The sequence below is a fragment of the Convolutriloba macropyga genome, chromosome 4 (genome assembly GCF_964194025.1).
Source record: "Convolutriloba macropyga chromosome 4, txConMacr16.3, whole genome shotgun sequence".
In the NCBI taxonomy this organism is placed as follows: domain Eukaryota; kingdom Metazoa; phylum Xenacoelomorpha; order Acoela; family Convolutidae; genus Convolutriloba; species Convolutriloba macropyga.
This window is the reverse complement of record NC_134471.1, coordinates 42,261,720-42,282,802: the sequence shown is the minus strand read 5'-3', so window position 1 is coordinate 42,282,802 and position 21,083 is coordinate 42,261,720. Positions and strand designations below refer to the sequence as shown.

Here is a 21,083-nt window from a genome sequence, read left to right as displayed (position 1 = left end):
TTAAAATGAAGTGTTGAAATGGAATTGACTTTCATGAATTGTCCTTGAGGAAACATTGATTTGCTGGATCTATTCAGTTTTTATGACCCCCAGACGCACGTGCTATTTTCTTACATAGCAACATAGAATTTTTAACTGGGGGTCGCAAAAAAACACTTGAAGCAAAACAGAGTAGATCCGATTTATGTTGTCAGATGTGTGTGACTAACTCATCTGGTCTTTGATGGTCTTGAGGTAGTGCTGGGTGTCGTGGTAACTAGAGTCCAGTTTCCTCACCGCTTCCTCCAACTCCTCGTTTTTCCTCAACAACTGGTCATTCTCCAGTCTAACACTGCTCTCCTCTCCTATTCAACATCTGCAATTCAATCTACAATGCCTCCCTTCGATTAAAAGTAGAATTCTGAACCCTTATAACGGCTAGTGCTCGAATGGCTGCAACAAAGTTCTCCAAATATGCTCGTTACTTGGCCGTTTCTTGGCATAGTTTTCAAACATTGATTTACGCTTTCCTAGTTTAGGCCTCTATCAAAAGACCATGTTTGACCGATACAAGTAGTAGTAATATAGTGAGCTACAGTCCCGGGGGGGGGGGGGTCAGGTCCCCCATGCATTAAGATAGGGTATAGCGTATTTTTCGGGATTTGGGTCCTCCCTAACGTATTAAGATAGGGAATGAATTAGCATGTATTAAGATTAGGTATAGCGGTGTTAATGCATTAAGATTAGGTTGCATGTATTAAGATTAGGGTCCATGTATTAAGATAGCCGCCATGTATTAAGATTAGTTATAGCCGGCGACATGTATTAAGATTAGTTATAGCCGCGGACATGTATTGATTAGGTGCCGCCATGTATTATGATAGGGTATAGGTTTTGTGTATGTATTTGTGCATGTACATTTTCTAGTAGTAAAGTCGGTGCAAATGTGGGGGTAGGTTCGGAGACGCTCCTGATTGGCTGAAATTTTGAGGGGAAAATATCAATGTTTGTGTAGTTATTAAGTGTTTACTTGAGAACAATAGAATTGGCGTGGGTAATTAATTGCTGTAATTATGTGAGGGGTAATTATGTGACAGGTTGAATTTTGTTTACAAATTTTACGTTATTAAATTGTGAAATTAATTGGTGGGGGTTTTCAATTACCCTAGTTATCTGAGGGGTAATTATGTGACATGTTGAATTTTTGTTTACAAATTTTAGGTCAATTGCAAAGATTGTTCCCCTAATTGTTTAAATCAATTGTGTAACAAATGTCTTTTGCGCGCTCATTAATTGGAAAAAGTCAAGATAGCAAGAGGTAGTTTTGATCTACCGTCCTCTGGGTTATGGACCCAGTGCGCTCCCACTGCGCCATCTTGCTAATTACATGCATATATGCATTATTTTTTGTACATTATTTGAAAAAAGATGTTAAATAAAAGAAAAAAATGAATTAAAATAGTATAAAATGACAGACACAGTACAAATTATGAGCATCAAAATACAAAATTACTCAATCATTTACAATCAATTGTATAAATTTCAATGAACATTAAGGTACACTTAGCCGAATGGTTAATAAAGTTCGATAAAAAAAAGTTTAGAAACCTCACGAGAAACAGTTACGAGAAACATATACTATCGACTTTATTAACTTCAGCTTATTAAATACCAAAATGAACACTACTACATATAGTTACTTATAAAATTTAACACGTGCACATCATGAATATTGTTCAAGTTGGTTTGGAAAAACTTAAATAGTTGAAATGCTGCAAAAATTGCGTAGAATCCACAAAATTTTCCATCTTCTGAAGTGGTCGATGTATTATTTTTTGGTACTTTTTACCTAAAAATTTGTAATGTGTTACTGATCGACCCAGAGAATCCGCATAATAGTAATTTCTGTTGAGCCGAGCAATCAATATCCAATATTCACCGACTTTTTTACTCGAAGCAGTGTTAATGATTGCAAAGCTGAATTTGGGTAAATTTGGAATGAAATCTGCTGGAAACGATCCAATGTATTTGAATTTTAGCGCAGGAATGCGTTCAATAATTTGTTGAAGAGATTGATTATCCATGACAAATAATCTTCTGTTTCAATTCGCAAGCTCCTTTGGAACAGGGATTTCTCACGTTACAATCAAGTTGAAATGATTCGTTCTTTTCAATAAAGCAACAATTTTTAGATTGGGGAGTTTTACGTATCACATCTCCTGTAGATTTAATTACTCTGTCTTCACTGTTACCTGTGACATCGGGATGAAAGATAATAATGATGATTAAAAGTCCCAGGAATACTGCACAAATAAGGTACACATAAAAGTTTGGAGTAGGTCTACCCCAATTTTCATCCATTCCCTATCTTGATATTATAGTGTGAAAAGGGTTGCAACTGGGAGATGAAAGTACATATCCAACAAATGTTCCAACGCAGAAGGCAATAATATAAAAACAATGAAAAAATGAAAAGAAAATTGAAAAATCTTGATTAATGCAGAGTTCTTCAGACATTTTTAGCAACTGTTCCAAACTGATCAATTTTAACTGTTGAGATTCGCTCTCCGAGAACAATTAGCTCGGTAACATTGGTTAGCGGACGTTCAAAGAAAATTTCTAAACGAAGACTTTCCCCACTGAGTTCCGGATAATGAACATTTTCACCAGCATCATGGAGTGAGGTGAGATCGAATACAAGCACATAATGATGTGTAAAGAAATCATTCGGTAACACAGGAATTTCTTCGTTGAAGTTCATTGCCTTCATTGTTGTAACATAAGCTCTACAATTGTTGGTTGCATCAATTGAGACAACAGCTCTCCCCCCTCGAAAAATTCTCAGCTCCCGCAGTCCAAACTTTCGATAATGAAAAGGATTTTCTTGAAAATGTCCACTGAATGCTGAATTAGTGTTCATTGCTATTGCAATTCGTCTGATTGGGGCATTATTGAAAACATTTTACTGAATAAACTGATTTTGTCCAGAAGGAATAATAAATGTTCGCGCAATTGTCTCCACAAAATTATAGCAAGCTGGTTGATGTGTTAGTTGATACTTGATTGTCTGGTGATAGACCTCATTAACGACAACACGTCTCGTAAAAACTGAACAGTCAAGAACTCTAAGGGAAACATGCGGATTGTAGGAAATCATGTAAAAATTTGGTCTCGCTCGAATCATTTTGAGTCTAATTTTTGTTTTTGGAAGTAATAATTTTTCGCATTGAAATAAGTCGAATGCAAGTTTACCACATAAGGTAATCCCATCCTTCAACAAAAGCTCTTCTTCCCTATCTATGAACGGATTTTTTTTCATAATCACTAGGATCTTTCTCAAATTCGTATCCATGACAAGCCAAAATTCCTTCATTATTCATTGTAGAAGCATTGAATTCATTGGAAATCAGAGCTTTGTGGCCATAGAGTCCGTTAGAGTTGTACACTTGTTGATTGTTTAAATACACTTCGCAGTTGGAGAAAAGAGAGTGTAACAAGTTGTTGACATGAGTCAAATATTGTAAATCATCATCAGTGAAAGTCATACCCATATCTGGTTTTCCATGCTCCTCTTTTTTCATGAAATCATCAAATAATCTTCCCTTTTGTAATCCAACTTTAATTTGTAAATGAATATCTCTCAAATCGAGATAAATACTTCTAACTGTTTCAAATTCAAATTCAATGCTGCTTTGATCCAATGAAGTACTGGGATAAACTTCTTGAATATGGGATGATTCAATTGGTTCCAAAACCGGAATTTTGTCAAAAATCGCCAAGCAAGAATTTGTAAAGTGTCCATAACGGAAATTAATGTCATTTGTTGATCTGGTATTCATTTTAGTTTGGTAAAAATATCCCTCCTAGTTCGACGACGTCGACTGATTTTTGGCAAGCGTTTTTGAATAATACGTTGTTTTCTAGGTTTTCCTCCTCCTAGTTGTTTACGTAAAGTTTTCTTTCCAACATCTGTGGCTGCAGACTTGAACTTTTTCCTTCCAGCTAATACATTTCCGATTTCTGGCGCAGCTAATTCAATCAAATCAGCACCAACTCTTTTAGCTGCTGGTACAACATATCGTCTCAAAAAAGGAATTGCGGTTCTCCCAAATGTTTGTGCTAAAGCTCCAAATCCTCTTCCCCTTTGTCTTGAATAACCACGAAAATACCGTAAGTCACTGTCTGCAACCATTTTTTGTAAACTTAATTTTAGAAATGATTTTCTGAAGCTCTTCTGAACATCAATACAGCTCTTGTTACACCTACTGAATTGAAGGGAACTCTTTCACCGTATGAGTCGCGGAGCTCAAGTTTAATGCTGTGGAAAGAATTTTTAAGAATTTTTTCAAATTGTAGATTTGGGAAGTTTTGATAATTCATATATTGTCCAGTAGATATTATGTCTCCATTCTTAATTTTAGAAATAAACGGAATACATCTCAAAAGCGCGGCTTTTGTAATACCTACAATATTGCATTCAACAATATCACTGTATATCATGAGAGTATGAATTCGAACAATATCATAGGGAAATTTAGGAAAATGTGGTCCAGCACCACTCATAAAAACTCCCATTCCGTAAACAGCTTCCTCACACCCAAATACGTAACAGAGATCAGTACTGAAGATAACTAGTAACGAGTTTTCATTAGGAAGGCTTAGGGATATTCTCTGTGTAATTCTGTTGACTTTTAATTTGATTGGAGTTTTCTCATACTTTTTTCTCTTTCCTGAATTTTTTTGTTCATTTCGTTCACAATATCAGATATTGATGGATATAGTCCTGCATCAATTGTATAATAATCGGAAGGCTTTGTATCTGGAGTTGCAGCATCTAAATAGAAAAATTTTCCATCTGTAATACTCTGGTACAAAGATGGATATGATAGTTCGTTTATTGCCACCTCCCATTCTCCTTCAAGGTTAATCTGTTCGGGAAGGAAATTGGTAAAAGAACTCAATGTATTATTTGGATAACAATCAAAGGATGCGTTGGAAGCCAGCTCTACCGTAAAAGAGTTCATCACTAAATGATACACTTTGAGAGCTCTAGTTCATAAAATTTTCCTAGTATTTCATCACCCTGCTCTCCCTTGAGGTTGTATGTTGGAGGTTTGTAAGTAGCAATCTTAACAATTTCAAAGATTTCAATCGTGAACTGTGACTTGTATCCTTTTCTGAAAGGAATATCGTATTTCGAATTTCGTACTTTATCCCCTACTTTAAACCGAGGTCTTTTGTATTGTCTGATCGATTTTTTGTAAAAAAAAATTGATAAGAAGTCTTTGTTTTTTACCTCCTTTGGGTCTTTACCTGTAGATCCATTTATTCTACTATTCATTGTATTTATGAAAGAGCCCACTTTTACAAGGTACTTATGCCATTTTTCTTCCATGGAGCGATAAATAATGTTTTTCAAAGATCTGATAGCTCTCTCAGCTACGGCAGCTTTTGTTTCACTTCTCGTTGAGTAATTTTTGATTTTCTTTTGTTCACAAAATTTCCAAAACTCGCCACCAAACTCTGTTTCTTGATCAGCCCATACTTTTTGTGGGATGTTGTTTTTTCGTAGAATTTATTTGAAAGCTGCTACAGCATCTGTAGAATACTTTGATTTCATTCGTTGAACACGGACAAAACGAGAAAATACATCAACGCAGATTAATAAATACTTTACTCCGTTATTAAACTCTGACAATTTGTCCATAAAAGCTAAATCAAGACACCAAATTTCATTTATCCGCTTTGCAAATCCAGGTAGTCGTCTAAAATGTCGAGTTGCTTGACGGTATTTTGTATAGGAATTTTTAGTGTGGAGAGAGGAAATAACCTTGCCTCTTGATAAACCGCTCGCTTTCTGAAGATTTCTAACCGATCCAAATGCGGCTTTTCCTTATTTGTATAATAGTTGAGGTTTCGCTTTTTCAGATTTTGAAAGGGATCCAACTCCCTCTGTCTTTGCTTTTGGCATCCTTGTTTACAATTTTGCTCGGACTTATCCCTGTAGCATCAAGTATTGTGTAATAGATATCAGGAAATGCAACCTTTTTTCTCCTCAATGCGTAATTAAAATCGGTAAATGCTACATTTGTATCTCTTCCATCCAGTAATATGGAGTCACTGAGGGACAGCTTGATTCGAGGATATTCGAGTATTTGATCTAAAACTGACTCGTTTTTGAATGATTTTGTGTTAGTGGTGATGTCCTTGTGAAGAGAATCTAAATTTTTTGGGACGAAGTTAACTTTTTCCTCACTATTGTCCAATTTGTACGCATGTAATTTGAATTTTTGTTCGTAAAGCTGCTGAGGAATCAAAACAAAGTGTTCCATTTCAAGAAAGACGGTTAATGATAGATGGAGTTAGAATTGATTTAAGTTCTATTCCTTTCCTCGAACTTAAAATCGCTCTCCTTTTATTTATTCCAGTTCTTTTTAGAACAAGCTGATGAATATCGTCTTGATACTTTATTACGTCTCGTTTTTGAATATCTTGCAGTTCTCCTCTGAGCATGTTTACGATGCACTCGTTTAGGGACTGAATAAATTCTTTTGGACAATTTTTTAGATAAGTTCTTTTGAAGTTCCGGGAATAACTTTGGAACGTTGTCAGAGTAGAGAGATGTTGTGTGCTCATCACTCAAAAATGTGGTCTGCTGTTTATGTTGTGGAAAGAAAAAAATTGAAGGAATCGATCCACTATTTGTACAAAATCGAAGAGAGTCGACTGTTTTGGGAGTTAAATCAATAAGTAAATGACCATAAGGAATAGAAGTTGCTTTGGTATACCAATCTTTTAATTGTGAACCTAATCCCAACTGTTGGCTCAGAGTGTTTATTTGCAGTACATCTCTAGGAGATTTGAACAGGACGATATGATTATTTTGTAACTCTATATCTCTTCCTAATCTACTCTGATGAAATAAATTGTGTTTGATGTATATTGAGCTGAGTTCTTTATGTCTTCCAGCTGTTGCAATTTTAACGAAATCTTTAGAGCTGGAAATCTCCTCACAAGAGTCGTCAAAAATTAACAGATACTTTGTTCCGTTACTTGGGAGGTTTTGAATAAACTCAAAGTCAACTCCTTCTATAGACTCAATATTTTTAACATCTTTAGACATTAAACCACAAAGAGATTGATAATGTTGATAGAAGTAGTAAATTTTGTCGAACTCTGGTTGAAAAGTTCCAATTGTTAACCATTCATGTATAAGATAAGATTTCCCAGATCCGCTTGGACCAACCAATGAAATAAAAATTCGATCTTTTGTGGAAATTATCTTGTTCATAATTTAGGTGAAGGTAAAATATAACCAACTGTACTAGAAAAGATTGCAATCCAAACTGTTGTTTCTTCACACGTTGCAGCCAATGTTATTCGTACTATACAACAGACCAGAATTAGGAGTATAACAAAAAATTGGGACAGAAAAACGACTAGAGATCTTTTACAAGTCTGTCCAAAACATTTCCATGATTGTCGTTCCTGATTATTATCATCAAAGACAAAATTACCCAAATTTACTCCTTTATCTGTATGCTCAGTCATTTAAACATAATCATTGAGACGATAGAGAAAATTTTTCAACTGAATTGTGATGTAAATAAATAAAAAAATGAGATAAGCTTCTAAACATAAAAATGAAACAAACAACAGCGACAGCCAAAACACTTTCTCTTCACAAGGATTAATAACAGAAAGCATAAAAAAGGAGAATAAAATCAAAATTAAGAAAAACGACAGAATTGAAATGAAGAATAACTGTGAGACGCTAGGACAAAATTTGTTCAATTTTCTCATTTTTGAAGCAACTTTTCTATGTTTTGTAAGAGAAAAAACGATTTTAAAAATTAATTAAAAAACAATATGATACATTACCATCAAAGTACATAAAAATTTTTACAAATATGAAACTTTGTCAAAAAAATTAAGAACCCAAGTTCCATAAGCATAAGCTTTCTTCTTTGCACAGTGCAATGTTTTCTTGTGTCGGTAGGGGTAGTTACTACAATCCCAGATGGTATCTTCGTTGGAAATCAACTTAGAGGCTTTTGGACATCCAAAATCGTCCAAATTTTCCACATCCTTACACAAGTAATTGGATAGGATTTTACATTTTTCCAATCCTTTGGCAAAGAATTCGGTTGTAGGAGAACAATGTTGATGAATTATGTTTGAAAGATCTGAGTAATCAACTTTTCCATTATTCCAGTTTATTCCATGTAAATTTTTTGTGTTCCACTTTGCTTGAAATGTTGGTTTGTAGTCATTCGGTGGGAGGAATGTATATCCTAACACAATTCCTTCCTTGAAAATTCCCAGCTCCTTGACAACTGTTCCCTCCAAGCACTCAATATCAAACACAACGAGAGTCATCCTCTTTTTAGTTGAGATAATTGACAAATGATTAACAATCTAGTATTTTAAAAATATGAGGATGACAAACTTTGATGTAGAGACAAAAGAATAATCCAGTTATATGACCTAGAAGACAGGAGCTGGATAATTGCGGCAGCATGTAACAATAACCTAGTCCTTCGTATGTTGTTGTTTTCACAGCTCCAGCAGAATCATGTAAAATTGCATGTAGACGAAAAATTTTTGATCTAGCTAAGAATAAGTCCAAAAGAGAGTTTCCATATCCAATTCTTCCTCCGTGAGGAAAGTTTTAATCAATTTCGTCCAAATCGACATTTCGGTCCCAAATTTCACACGCTGCGAGAAAACAGTTTTTACGTTTTTCGTTCGTAGGGAACTTTGAAAGTATGCTTCCGTAACAATTGAAAATGTTTACCAGAGTAACAGTATTCATTAACTCCGAGTTGAAATAATGCAAGTCTTTTTGTAATTTTCTATATAGGAAAGAAGTGTTGGTAGATGATCTACTAGATTTTTATACTCCTCTTTTTTCAAATCAATCTTTGTAAGAAAACTCCACTGATATCCGTTCCAGCGATGTTGAGAAATGGAAATTTCTTGTTTGTCAGAACGATATGTTAGAGTTGTTCTGCGCAGTCCATTATGAATAACCCACTTGAATTCAGAAATTTGGGACGCCCAAATTATCCAAATTGGGAAAATTTTGCGCTTCAAGAACTGTATATGAATACCTTTTAAGCTCGTGATGTAACCTGACGTGAAAAACTTTTGATTTGTCTCTGAGACTTAAGAAAATGTTTCTAGAGCATCCAATATCGCAACTCATTCTAAGAAGAAAAAAGTTTCAAATGAAAAAATGTTTACTGAAAGTCAAATACATATAATCACCAAATATTCATCATTCAATATAAAAAACACATTATAATATTGCGCAGCAGTAGTTTTTGAAATGTACATTGTTCAATATTAGAGAAATCTTTAAGATTTTCAATAAGTTCCTTGAATTCTTCCATTTTATAGCTGACGTAAGTCACTTGCTTGAACTCATTGCTCTCTCTGCAACAAAATAGTCGGATCTGGACATAAACTGAAGCTGGAGTGTCCTCAACGTACTGTATAAAGGTAACGTAGAGTCTTCGATTTTTTCCAATGCTGATCTCTCTTGCTTTGTGACATTGTTGCAGCACGTCTTCCATTTTTGGGTTGCAGCACGTCTGGAACTGATTCATAGTTCAAATGAGATTTTAAATTGCACATAACAATTTCATTGGTTTCTTTATTTGGAATTTGAATTCCATTATAATATAAGTCGATTTCCTTATTTGGAATTTGGTTTTATTTATAATAAATAAATTAGTTTCCTTTTTTGGAATTTAAGTTCTAAAGAAATTGATTTCCTTATTTGAACATACTAAATAATTTTACAGAATGGCAGCAGTTATGTGTCAGGTTTTACCACATTTTTACAAAAAATTCTGTGAAAAGGCGTTGTTTATATCTGTATCTGTCAAAGATTATAGACCATATATTCTTACAAGTGAATATTTTGTTGCTTCACACAACAGTTTCTGTCCCCTGAAAACCTGTCGATATCACAATGTTCTCATTTCTTTCTCCAATGAAGACTTGCTTCAAAAACTGGAAGATCTCTCCTATTTTTATCAGACAGTTGATTTTTTATATACATTATATAAACATCAATTTTTTGACAATATTTTGGAAGAATCGGGACTTGTCTTTACTCAGTTAGACAGAGCAGTACAACACAATTATGAGAACAAATATGTTGAGAAGTTACCTAGTGTGTCTAAAAAAAGATTGAGTAGAAAGAAATTCAAGAGACATCTACTGCGCGCTGAACAAAGAAATGTAAGCACACAAACAATGGGATCTTCTTTTCTGGACAGAATTCAATCTCTTAAAAACTCAAAATATGAGGGTGAATTGATAAAAATTGTTGACTGTTTGTTAGACGGCCAGGGCTTAATTGATAATTCTCTGTTATATCTTGAAATTAGAAAGTAATAAATTTGTAATTGCATCACAATTATTTACATAGTATCAGTTTTATATTTAGTTTAAAAATCAAAAAAATTCAATTTCTCATTTTATACAATCTTTTTCTTAAATGTTTAAAATGATACCTCTAATCTGTTAAATGTCAAGTTTTGTAACAAATTATTCTTTTAAAAGTCGAGTTTTCTCACAAAAATTTTTGTTAACTGTTGGGTTTTGGAACAATTTATTTTAATAAAAGTCGAGTTTTCTCAACAAAATTTTTGTTAAATGTCGAGTTTTCATTCAATTTTTTGTTTAAATATCAAAAAACACTTTCCAATTTGATACAATAAAGCGCAAGTTTTTTCCTGATTTTCACCAGTTTACGGTATAATTTAACTCAAGAAAGGAAGAGATTTTTTAATTTGTAAAATGACAAGTTTACTTTTTCTATAACAACTTAAAAATCGAGTTTTCATACAGGTTTTTTTTTAGAAATCAAATTTCTGCTCAGTTTTTTTTCTTAAATATCAAATTTTTGATCGAGTACTTTTGTTAAATGTCAAGTTTTGATAATGCTATTTCCATTAAATATCAAGTTTTGTAGCAAAGTTTCAAAATTCAAAATTTTGTTTGATGATATCCTTATGAACTGGTTTAGAAAAGAAAGCTCACATGAGAAAAATTATATTATAAAGAATGTTTAAATACATCACCAGGAAAATGTATAAATCAACATACAACTTTTCCGTTAAGATCGATTCCAAAAGAAGCTGAAAAATTGTACCAACTCGAATCTATTCAAACAGAGTTTTCACAACATACTCTGGCAAGTTTTGAATCTCATTCCCAAAAGGTCTAGAACGTTCAAATATTACTGGAGGATCAGTTGGTTGAACGCTGATTGAAGTTGTTGAATTTTCATCAGTCAGCAAAATTGGATTGTGCGCCGTTCCATCCTCTATGGAAGGTGTTGTCATTGATGGAGTAGTCGACATATCAGTAGAACCATAGTACTGTGCCGGATCAAATTTTTGCTGTTCATTTGCTGTCCAAGTGCTAGTATCAACACTTAGCTCGCTCCCATCAAAGCTTGACACAGTTTGAAGCAAATTCCCTGACTCCACCACTGAACTCAAAACTTGATTTACATTCGGGCTAGAGAACCAAGAGTTGGGAATTTGCCCTTCTTCCCAAGGGAAAGTATATTGAATGTTGCCAGTGACGTAGGTAGGTGCAAATTCTGTCCCAGCAACGTGGGGATAGTGGTGCCCACTAATAACAGCAACTTCGTGTCCCATCGCTTGAGTTCCAAGCTGATTCTCCGTAATTGAAACCTCACCCTGATGATAGGTGTCGAACTGTTGTCGCTGGTGTTCAAAAATATGCCACACAGTGATGGGTAAAGTGATTACAGACTCATATAATCCGTTTGATAAGTCTTTAATACTTATCTGAGCAGTCTCCTCAGTGAAGGAAAATGAGTACAGAAGACTGTTGTTTTGCACAGTAAACTCCATTTTGTTCAGATGAGTTGATAGAAGTGGATTTTTTAGAAACAAAAGCAGTTTGTAAAGTAGAGAGTAAGTTAGAAAACAACAAATTTCACTTTATAGTAGGACAAAAAGAATATCTAAGTTAGAAGCAGATAAACGTTACAACTGAAGTAAGCTCTGTAGATAAGAAGAATGTGATTGTAGGAACTCAATTGTATAAAGTTTTGAAGAATAGTTAGCAGGACGATGAGGAACAGAGGTGAAATTAATTTTGAGAAATGAAAGAGAATGATGATATCTAACTTTGTCGCTCCTATTTATAGTGAATTCCTTCCAATAAGAACAAAGTAACCAAAGAAGGAAATATTTTGTAGAAAAAGTGACGTTAGTAACCGAAACAGGAAATTGAAATCATTTAATGTATCCAAATATGGAAGAATTTGTCGTAAAATGATGCTCGTATACGAAGCAGGAACATCAATGCGTGATTAGAAACCAAATATGGTTTTTGAATAATACATGTATCACATGATATGACTACTTGTTTACTAAATAAGGATAGCTCAGTGGGAACGAATTGACATAATTTACCAAAAATGTCAAGCTCTGATAAATTTGTTCAACTTCGTTAAATTTTAAATCAATCTCGGAAAGTATTCCATTTTTGGAACAGAACTTTTGTATATATATATATATATATATATATATATATATATATATATATATATATATTTATATTTGGGAGCCGAATTCCAAATCGAATTTTTACTCCTTCAGAATTGTAATCTGTATAATAATGAAAAAACAACGCGCTTTGTACAGACGAAGTGATTGCTATGAGGTCAGGAATTGGAATACAGTTCGCTTGTGCTAGATTTCTGTACTGTTCTAAAATTTCGGGAACAGAATTCAAAATAAATAAAATTTCGTACTTCTTAATGTGTAGCTCTGACGATAAATCAAATGATCGTTTCGTTATATAATCATCATATTTGAATTTTTTAATGGAAAATGTTGCATATTCGAATCCTTTACTAAATCGGATTATTCTGTCATTCTGAACACAAATGTCCAAGAAATTGTAGAAAAAATAGGAATCAACATCAATCTCGTCTTTGTAAGCATCGGCAATTCCTTCTTTCCTCTTGTATATTTTTCCAACAACTGTAAATGATTTTTGATTAACATTTTTCGCAAATGAGCAAAATTTCACGCAATACTCTTTTTATGTAAAAGAAAATTAAAATTAGAAAACAATTACACAAAATAAAATCGTTAATCTTTAGAATAATTTCTGTAACACGGGATTTTGATTGGTTGAGAGGTTCCAAGACAATAACGTTAAGTTGTAAAGTAAATATTTGTTCGTGAAGTATGGATGAATATTTGTTTTCGACATCTTTAACATTGTTGTAAAAGCACATTCATGTGCTAATTTCATGACTAGATTTGTTTGCAAGCACCGAATTCTGTCAACTGCGGATAGGCACAAATTTGAATCACAGAGTTTGTAAAGATTGGAACAATTTGTTTGAATTTGTTGTGAGTCTGTTTTTGGATTATGACTGGATGAAATATGAAAACTTATATAAAATGTAAAGGAAATGATTAAGAAGATATATATGAATGATTTGCTATTTTTGAGTTTACGCCAAGGAATGAATTCACACATTTAAAAAGAATGTTCTTAAATATTAAAGGTATTTGTAAATGGAAGAATCTGATTCGTTTTTTCATTATGTTCTAGAATGTTCGGTTATGACAACAAGCTTCCTTAAATGGAAATGAGAAATTTCCATGTATGGAGTGATGCGTCATAGCTGAGTTCCCTAAATGTACAAAAATAATTTCTTTCATTCTCACTTTGTTATTGTCGCAATTAGTTGCTCGTCGCAATACCCGAATTTGTTTCATCTTGTACCAAAGCAATGCCTTCTCTTGATAGAAATCTCCCAGTGAAATGCACAAAGTGCAACAAAATAGTGGTGAAGAAGAATATGGCAAGACACAAGCAGTCTTGTGATAGTGGGACTCTATTTTGTCCCAAATGTCCACATTTCAGTACAAAGAAGAAAGAAGACATGAATTACCACATTGCTAAGCATCACGCTCCTAAGGATACAAAGCTAAGTACTATTTGTACTGTATGCTTGGAGGAGTTTCCGAGTTTCTATTCTCTTCAACAACACAAGAGGAGAAAGCATGGAACTTCAACAAAAGTTGGAACAAAATCGAGTGAAAAGCTTAAAGACGTTCTAGAGTCAGAGAAGCTGGAAAAGGACAACGAGCAGCTACAACAAGAACTTAGTGCTTGCCAGCACTTTTTTTGACGATACTGAGATGGAATATGGAAGACATCAAGTGTTCAACTTCAAGCTGTCCAAGCTCGATCCTCATGAAATTAATAAAAAGTTGAAAGAAGTATTTGAAAAACTCAACTGTGCAGCCAAAGTCAACTTAGCTCTAGGATTTATATTAAAAAATGTGGATACGGATGAGTATCGATACTTCTACGCTCACGAGAACAACACTTTCTTCGAGAAATCTCATCTACTTTGTTCCAAAGGAGATTTAGTCTCTCTTCAGGACAGGATTGAAAAGATGGATTTAGTGGAGACGTGTGCTCAGGAGCAAGAGAATACAAAATGGCGATTTGCTCTGACTACAAATGTAACAATATTTTGCGCTCTCCTAAAATCCATTCCAATGTGATGTATCGATGCTGTTCTTCCTGAACAGTTACTCAGACGACCAGATGTGAATTGTCTCGTATCGAATGGCTAGGGTGAGACTTACAAAGATTATCTTTGCTTATTCCGAGCTATAGCTGTTCACTTATATGGATCATCGGAGCTTAAGATCAATGCAAAAAAATTTGTGCAGTGCATTCCTCCATGAATCTGGACAAGACGCAATCAATTTCAGAGGGGTATCGATCGATCATCTTGTATTTGTTGAAAATGCGATAAAGCACAACATATTTATTTACGATATTGACATTGTAGAATTTTGTTGGTGAACTTGCGAGGAGAAGTATTGAAATGTATGAGAAAAAAATTAATTTATTACGTTATAACAACCACATATGCTAGGTGGATGATATTAACACATTCTTTAAACGATTCGGTTGTCCCAGTTGCGATACGTTCATTCAGAAAGCGGGAAAAATTCAACCGCCATGTTAAAACGTGTAAAGATAGAGTACAACATATTTACCCAAAGAGTGTGTATACATTGCGCGAGACCTTATTTGATAAGCTTGACGGATTTGGAATTTCCTACAACGATGATCAAAAATTTTTTAAGAACTTGGCTATTTTTGACTTTGAATCGATATGTGTACCCTCCGAGCAATTAAAAGATACAAACACAACCACTTGGATTGGAAAGCATGAAGCAATCTCTGTCTCTATTTCCTCCAATTTAATTGATGAACATGTCTTCCTATGCGATAAAGATTCGAAAGCTCTCATTATATCTTTTGTTGAAGCTATTGAAGACTTAGCAAACAAAAGTAAAACTGAAATGTGGACAAAGTTTTCATCTATTGAAGCAATAATCAGAGCACGAGTTAACACAATTGGCGAAAATTTGATTAAAAGAAAGGATCAAAACGCTTCAACATTTGAGTGTGAAGATGAACGTACCGAAGAAGATGATGAAGCTGATATGTCTACGCAATTTCTTCAAATGCAGAAAAACCAGCTTTTGGACTTACAGCAACACTTTGAGCGTAATGTGAACACTTTACCTGTGTTCGGATTCAATAGTGGAAAAAATGATTTAAATCTCATTATTTCCTATCTCCTACCCTATCTTATTCATGAGCGCGACATTCAACCTACTGTTATTAAAAAGGCAAATCACTTTGTTTCTCTTAAGTTTGGTGATGTACATTTTTTCGATATCCTCAACTTTCTTGGTGGAGCTACATCACTTGATTCTTTCCTTAAAGCATACAAGACAAATGAGACTAAAGGATTCTTCCCCTATGAGTGGTTTGACTCTCCCAAAAAAATCGATGCAACTTTTCTCCCTCCTTACGACTGTTTCTTTAGCAAACTGACAAACTATAATCCCCTGGAGAAGGAATTTACTGATTTCACTAAATTGCTTAACAGTGGATTTTCTCAACAAGAGTCATTAAAAAAGTTGAGGTTGAAAAATGTTCCTCCATCTGGAATTGACAATTACAATTACCTGAAAGTGGTCTGGGAGCAAGAAAAAATGGCTACATTCAGAGATTTTGTCAAGTGGTACAACAACAAGGATGTTGTTCCAACACTGGAGGAAATGCAAAAAATGATGGAGTTTTATCACAACAAGGGTATCGATATGCTAAAACTCGGATGTACACTTCCGAACTTGGCTAATATCTGTCTTCACAAGTCAACAAATCACAGGTTTTTTCCATTTATTGAAGCTGACAAAGATTTACATGACAAAATACGCAAGGATATGATTGGTGGGCCATCTATTGTTTTTACTAGAAAAGCAGTAGTTGATCAGACCTTCAAACGAAACTCTGAAAACCTTTGCAAGTCTATCGTAGGTATTGACGCTAGCCAATTCTATCCCTTTTCAATGTGTCAAGAAATGCCCACTGGACTTTACACCCGGTGGGAATTTGATACAGATTCTCAAAAACTCAGGGCTCGAACAAACAGATCTCGAACATTTGAGAACATGATTATGTCATATCTTCAATCACAACGTTCCGAATGTAAAATTGAGAGCTACTACACAACCGGAAAACAGAAGAAGATTGATTGTTTTAGCGTAGACGGATTTTGCACACATTGTAATACGGTGTTTGAAGCCATGGGTTGTTACTCTCATTTCTGTCATTGTCAGGAAGCTAAAGCAAGTCTCTCGGAAGAGGAAGCACAGAGAGGGATAAGAAAAACAGAACATGATGATTTGAGAAGAGATTACTTAAAAAGTAAAGGATATAAGATTGTTGAAATCTGGGAGTGTAAATGGTGGGAAAGTGTTAAAGAAGAAGAAAATGTCAGAAATCACGTCAGAAAGAACTTTCCTTTCAAACTACCTTTGAAGCAAGAGTCTTTACTAGCTAAAAGAAGAGATGGGGAGATGTTTGGAAACGTACAATGTGATTTGGAAGTTCCCACAGGTTTGAAGTACAAGTTTTCGAATTTCCCGCCTATTTTTAAAAATTTCAACGTTAGTCGAGCTGATATTGGGGATTATATGAGAGATTACGCTGTCGAAAACAACTTACTGAAGCAACCTCAATGATTGCTAATTTCAAGTTTCAATCTGGAAAACGGAACAATTATTATTCCCTAATAAATTTCTACATCAGCCTCGGTCTGAAATGTACAAGAATTTATAGATTTGTACAGTACACGCCGCGCAAACGTTTCAACACCTTCTTACAGTCAGTGGTAGACGCTAGAAGAGGTGGAGATGAAAATCCTGATTCCAGCGTTGTTGCTGAGACTATGAAATTATTGGGTAATAGCTCTTACGGTTATCAGATTATGGACAGAAGCAAACATACAGATTTCAAATATTTGAACGATGAGAAGACGCACAAAGCAATCAATGGGAAAATGTTTAAGCGGTTGAACAATGTCTTAAAAGAGCTTTACGAAGTTGAGCTAGCAAAATCAAAAATTGAACACCGCGAACCTATAATAGTTGGATTCTTCATACTTCAGTACGCTAAATTACGTATGTTGGAGCTCTACTATAACTTCTTTGACATATTTTGCGACGTGGATAAATTCGAGGAGTTGGAGATGGATACAGATTCTCTCTATTTAGCCTTAGCTCATGAGAATTTGTATGATTGTATTCGACCTGCTAAAAAACAAGAATGGGAAGCATTGAGACAGCAGGACTGTAACGACTCTTTCCAAGCAGATGCTATTCAAAATTTCTTCCCTAGAACATGTTGTTCTAAGCATAAGAAGCATGATAAACGGGAACCAGGACTTTTGCAAGGAAGAATTCAGATGTACGGAAAGGATTTGTCTTTGTAGCAAAACTTATTGTTGCTACGATGCACAGTCTGACAAATACAAGTTCAGCAGTAAAGGTCTCAACAAAAGAACACTAGAAGAGAACGGAGATGGACCGATGGAGAAATATCGACGTGTGATGGATGAAATTATCAATCTTACTTCAACAAATAGAGGGTTCAGAACAATAAACCATTGTGTTGCTACGTATGAGCAGACAAAAAAGGGACTGTCCTATTTCTACCCTAAGCGCATTGTTCAGTCTGACGGTATTCATACAGCACCACTCAACATTTAACTTAAATCCTTTTACTATAGCAAATTTCTTTCGTAATCTCTATTACATTTATACTGTGTCTGTAATTTTATACAATTTTAATTCATTTTTTCTATCATTGAATTTTTTCCAATTAATGAGCGCGCAAAAGACATTTGTTACACAATTGATTCAAACAATTAGGGGAACAATCTTTGCAATTGACCTAAAATTTGTAAACAAAAATTCAACATGTCACATAATTACCCCTCAGATAACTAGGGTAATTGAAAACCCCCACCAATTAATTTCACAATTTAATAACATAAAATTTGTAAACAAAATTCAACCTGTCACATAATTACCCCTCACATAATTACAGCAATTAATTACCCACGCCAATTCTATTGTTCTCAAGTAAACACTTAATAACTACACAAACATTGATCTTTTCCCCTCAAAATTTCAGCCAATCAGGAGCGTCTCCGAACCTACCCCCCACATTTGCACCGACTATACTACTAGAAAATGTACATGCACAAATACATACACAAAACCTATACCCTATCTTAATACATGGCGGCACCTAATCAATACATGTCCGCGGCTATAACTAATCTTAATACATGTCGGCGGCTATTACTAATCTTAATACATGTCGGCGGATATAACTAATTTTAATACATGTCGGCGGCTATTACTAATCTTAATACATGTCGGCGGATATAACTAATCTTAATACATGTCGCCGGCTATAACTAATCTTAATACATGGCGGCTATCTTAATACATGGACCCTAATCTTAATACATGCAACCTAATCTTAATACATTAACACCGCTATACCTAATCTTAATACATGCTAATTCATTCCCTATCTTAATACGTTAGGGAGGACCCAAATCCCGAAAAATACACTATACCCTATCTTAATACACGGGGGACCTCAACCCCCCCCCCCCCCCCCCGGAGTGTAGCTCACTATATTACTACTGATACAACAACCCGACGATAATGTATTTATCCCTTTTTGTCAGAAGTAAAATTTTTCAAAAACTTTTTTAGTTAGTGCGACATCTTAACAGTTACTAAAATCTACCCAAAAAATCAAAGTAATCCCTCATGCCTAATTTTGCTTAAAAAGATTAAAAATTCCTACACAATATCGGCCGGGTGGTTATTGATTCTTTGATTTCAGATATGCTATCATTGTATTCACGAAGAGGACCTGGAAATGAAAAACATTGTACCTCAACGCCTTCTTATACTATTGGACCCTAAAAGCATTAATAGCTTCACCTTGCAGTCGTTTGACCTGTTCTGCGAGTGAGTTCTTCTTGGAAATGAGTTCCTGTAACTGTCGCTCTTTTTGTTGCAGCTCCTCTATCATGTCGTCACGCATCTAAAATTTTTTAAACTAAAACTTGTGTTGATGTACAAAAGTGCTTATTGATAGAAAAAATTTTTAGAAAAAAAATGCAAGAACTTTATGCTAGCCCCTTTTGTTGCAATCCAAAGAATTTGATTTGTATTGATGTGCTGTCTTTTTTTATCCAAGAATTGGATTTTATTGGGGCTCTGTCTTTTTTAAAGTAGGCTTTAGTATTCTTTCAAGAGCTTAGAAAGGAGCTGCTGCTGGGAAGGCCTTAATTCAAGGTTGAAAGGTCATTTTGAGGACTTTTTAAGCCCAAAATAATGCATTTTTTCACGTTTTTTTCGTCATTTTTCAAGTTTTATATTTGATTAGTCTTCAATTGAGGTTTGTCCAAATTGATCAAATTCTTTTGCAACATAAACTTACTTTTTCATGAGCTATATAATTTGGTACTGCAAACAAAAAGGAAAAAAATGATAGCAATTTTGCAGTTTTTGTAATTTTTAATTTCTCAGATTCAGTGGCCTTGTAATATCATTTAAAGTTTGAAAAAAGGTTGCTAGATAGTTTCTAAGGAACGGTTTTCGACATTTTAATGTTTCATGAATTTTAGCAATTTATTTTTATAAAACTTATTCGCCAACATTTCAATGTCTGTTGAATTTTAGCATTTTTTTTTTAAATTATTCCACAAAAGCCCGGAATCCCCCTCTAGAGATTGACGAGGAATTACTCCTTAGTTTCTAGTGGCAATGAATTGTTTTTCAATATCTTATCACGAACGTTATCAATTTTTTGATGAAATTTGCCATTTTATTCACATTTTTAAAAACATCTGTGTTTATTCAATTTTTTGCCTCAGCGGCTAGTTTTGGGCCAAAATCGTGCAACTTTTCAAGTTTTTTTCGTTTTTGATATTTTTTGGTTTGATCAGTCCTAAATAGACGTTTTTCTGATTTCATAAAAGTCATTCATAAAAGTCAAAGACATACTTAATGTTTATGGCCGTTTGTTCAGCTATACGTTCCGGTATTGCAACCATTAACATTCAAAATTCTACCAATTTTTTCAAGTGTTTTGAAAACTTTTGTCAATTTTCGAATTTCTCCAGCCCCAAATGCCAAGGAACCTCCTGTAGGGTACAAAATTGGTTACTGCATATTTGGAAGGTGTAAAGGAATGGTAACATCTTAATATCATAAATATCTGCATTTTTTGACAAAATTTGAGATCATTTTATCGATCTTAATTGGCCGTTGAAACTTTATTGTGAATGACCTGGAACTTTTGGCTTGGAGTGTTCTAAAAGTTCAAACATGAACATGCAATCTGATATAAAGTTTTGCAATTTTTTTCAAAAATTTTTGGAAAAAACTTTTGAGTTTTTTTCCACACAAGTGCCAAAGGAAATGGATTAATTTTCAGAATTTTGTTTTTTTTCGAACTCAACTTTTTCGAACTTGTCATATTGTGTCATTTGTGAATTTTGCTAGCCCAAGGGGCCAGGAAGACTTCTTTTGTGCTCAAAAATACGTTACAGCATAGTTGGTAGGGGCAATTGAATGGTTTTCAACTTTTTAGTATCACAAATTTTTGCATTTTTTTGTCAT

At 34.2% G+C, this 21,083-nt stretch overlaps 2 protein-coding genes across 4 annotated transcripts in view; one reads left to right on the top strand and one right to left on the bottom strand.

The window, feature by feature from the left end:
* LOC142337685 (retinoic acid receptor gamma-like) overlaps nucleotides 1-21,083 on the top strand; it is a 497,928-nt gene that overhangs the window by 95,162 nt on the left and 381,683 nt on the right. The gene's annotated exons all lie outside the window — the stretch shown is intronic.
* Nucleotides 1-21,083, bottom strand: part of LOC142337684 (EF-hand calcium-binding domain-containing protein 4B-like) — a 182,880-nt gene that overhangs the window by 122,662 nt on the left and 39,135 nt on the right. For all 3 annotated transcript variants that reach the window (XM_075387120.1, XM_075387122.1, XM_075387123.1), the window contains exons 5-6: nucleotides 19,398-19,500; nucleotides 210-344 (exon numbers count right to left, since the gene is read on the bottom strand). In XM_075387120.1, coding sequence (XP_075243235.1) covers nucleotides 210-344; nucleotides 19,398-19,500 — 238 coding nt within the window. The remainder of the gene's footprint in view (nucleotides 1-209; nucleotides 345-19,397; nucleotides 19,501-21,083) is intronic.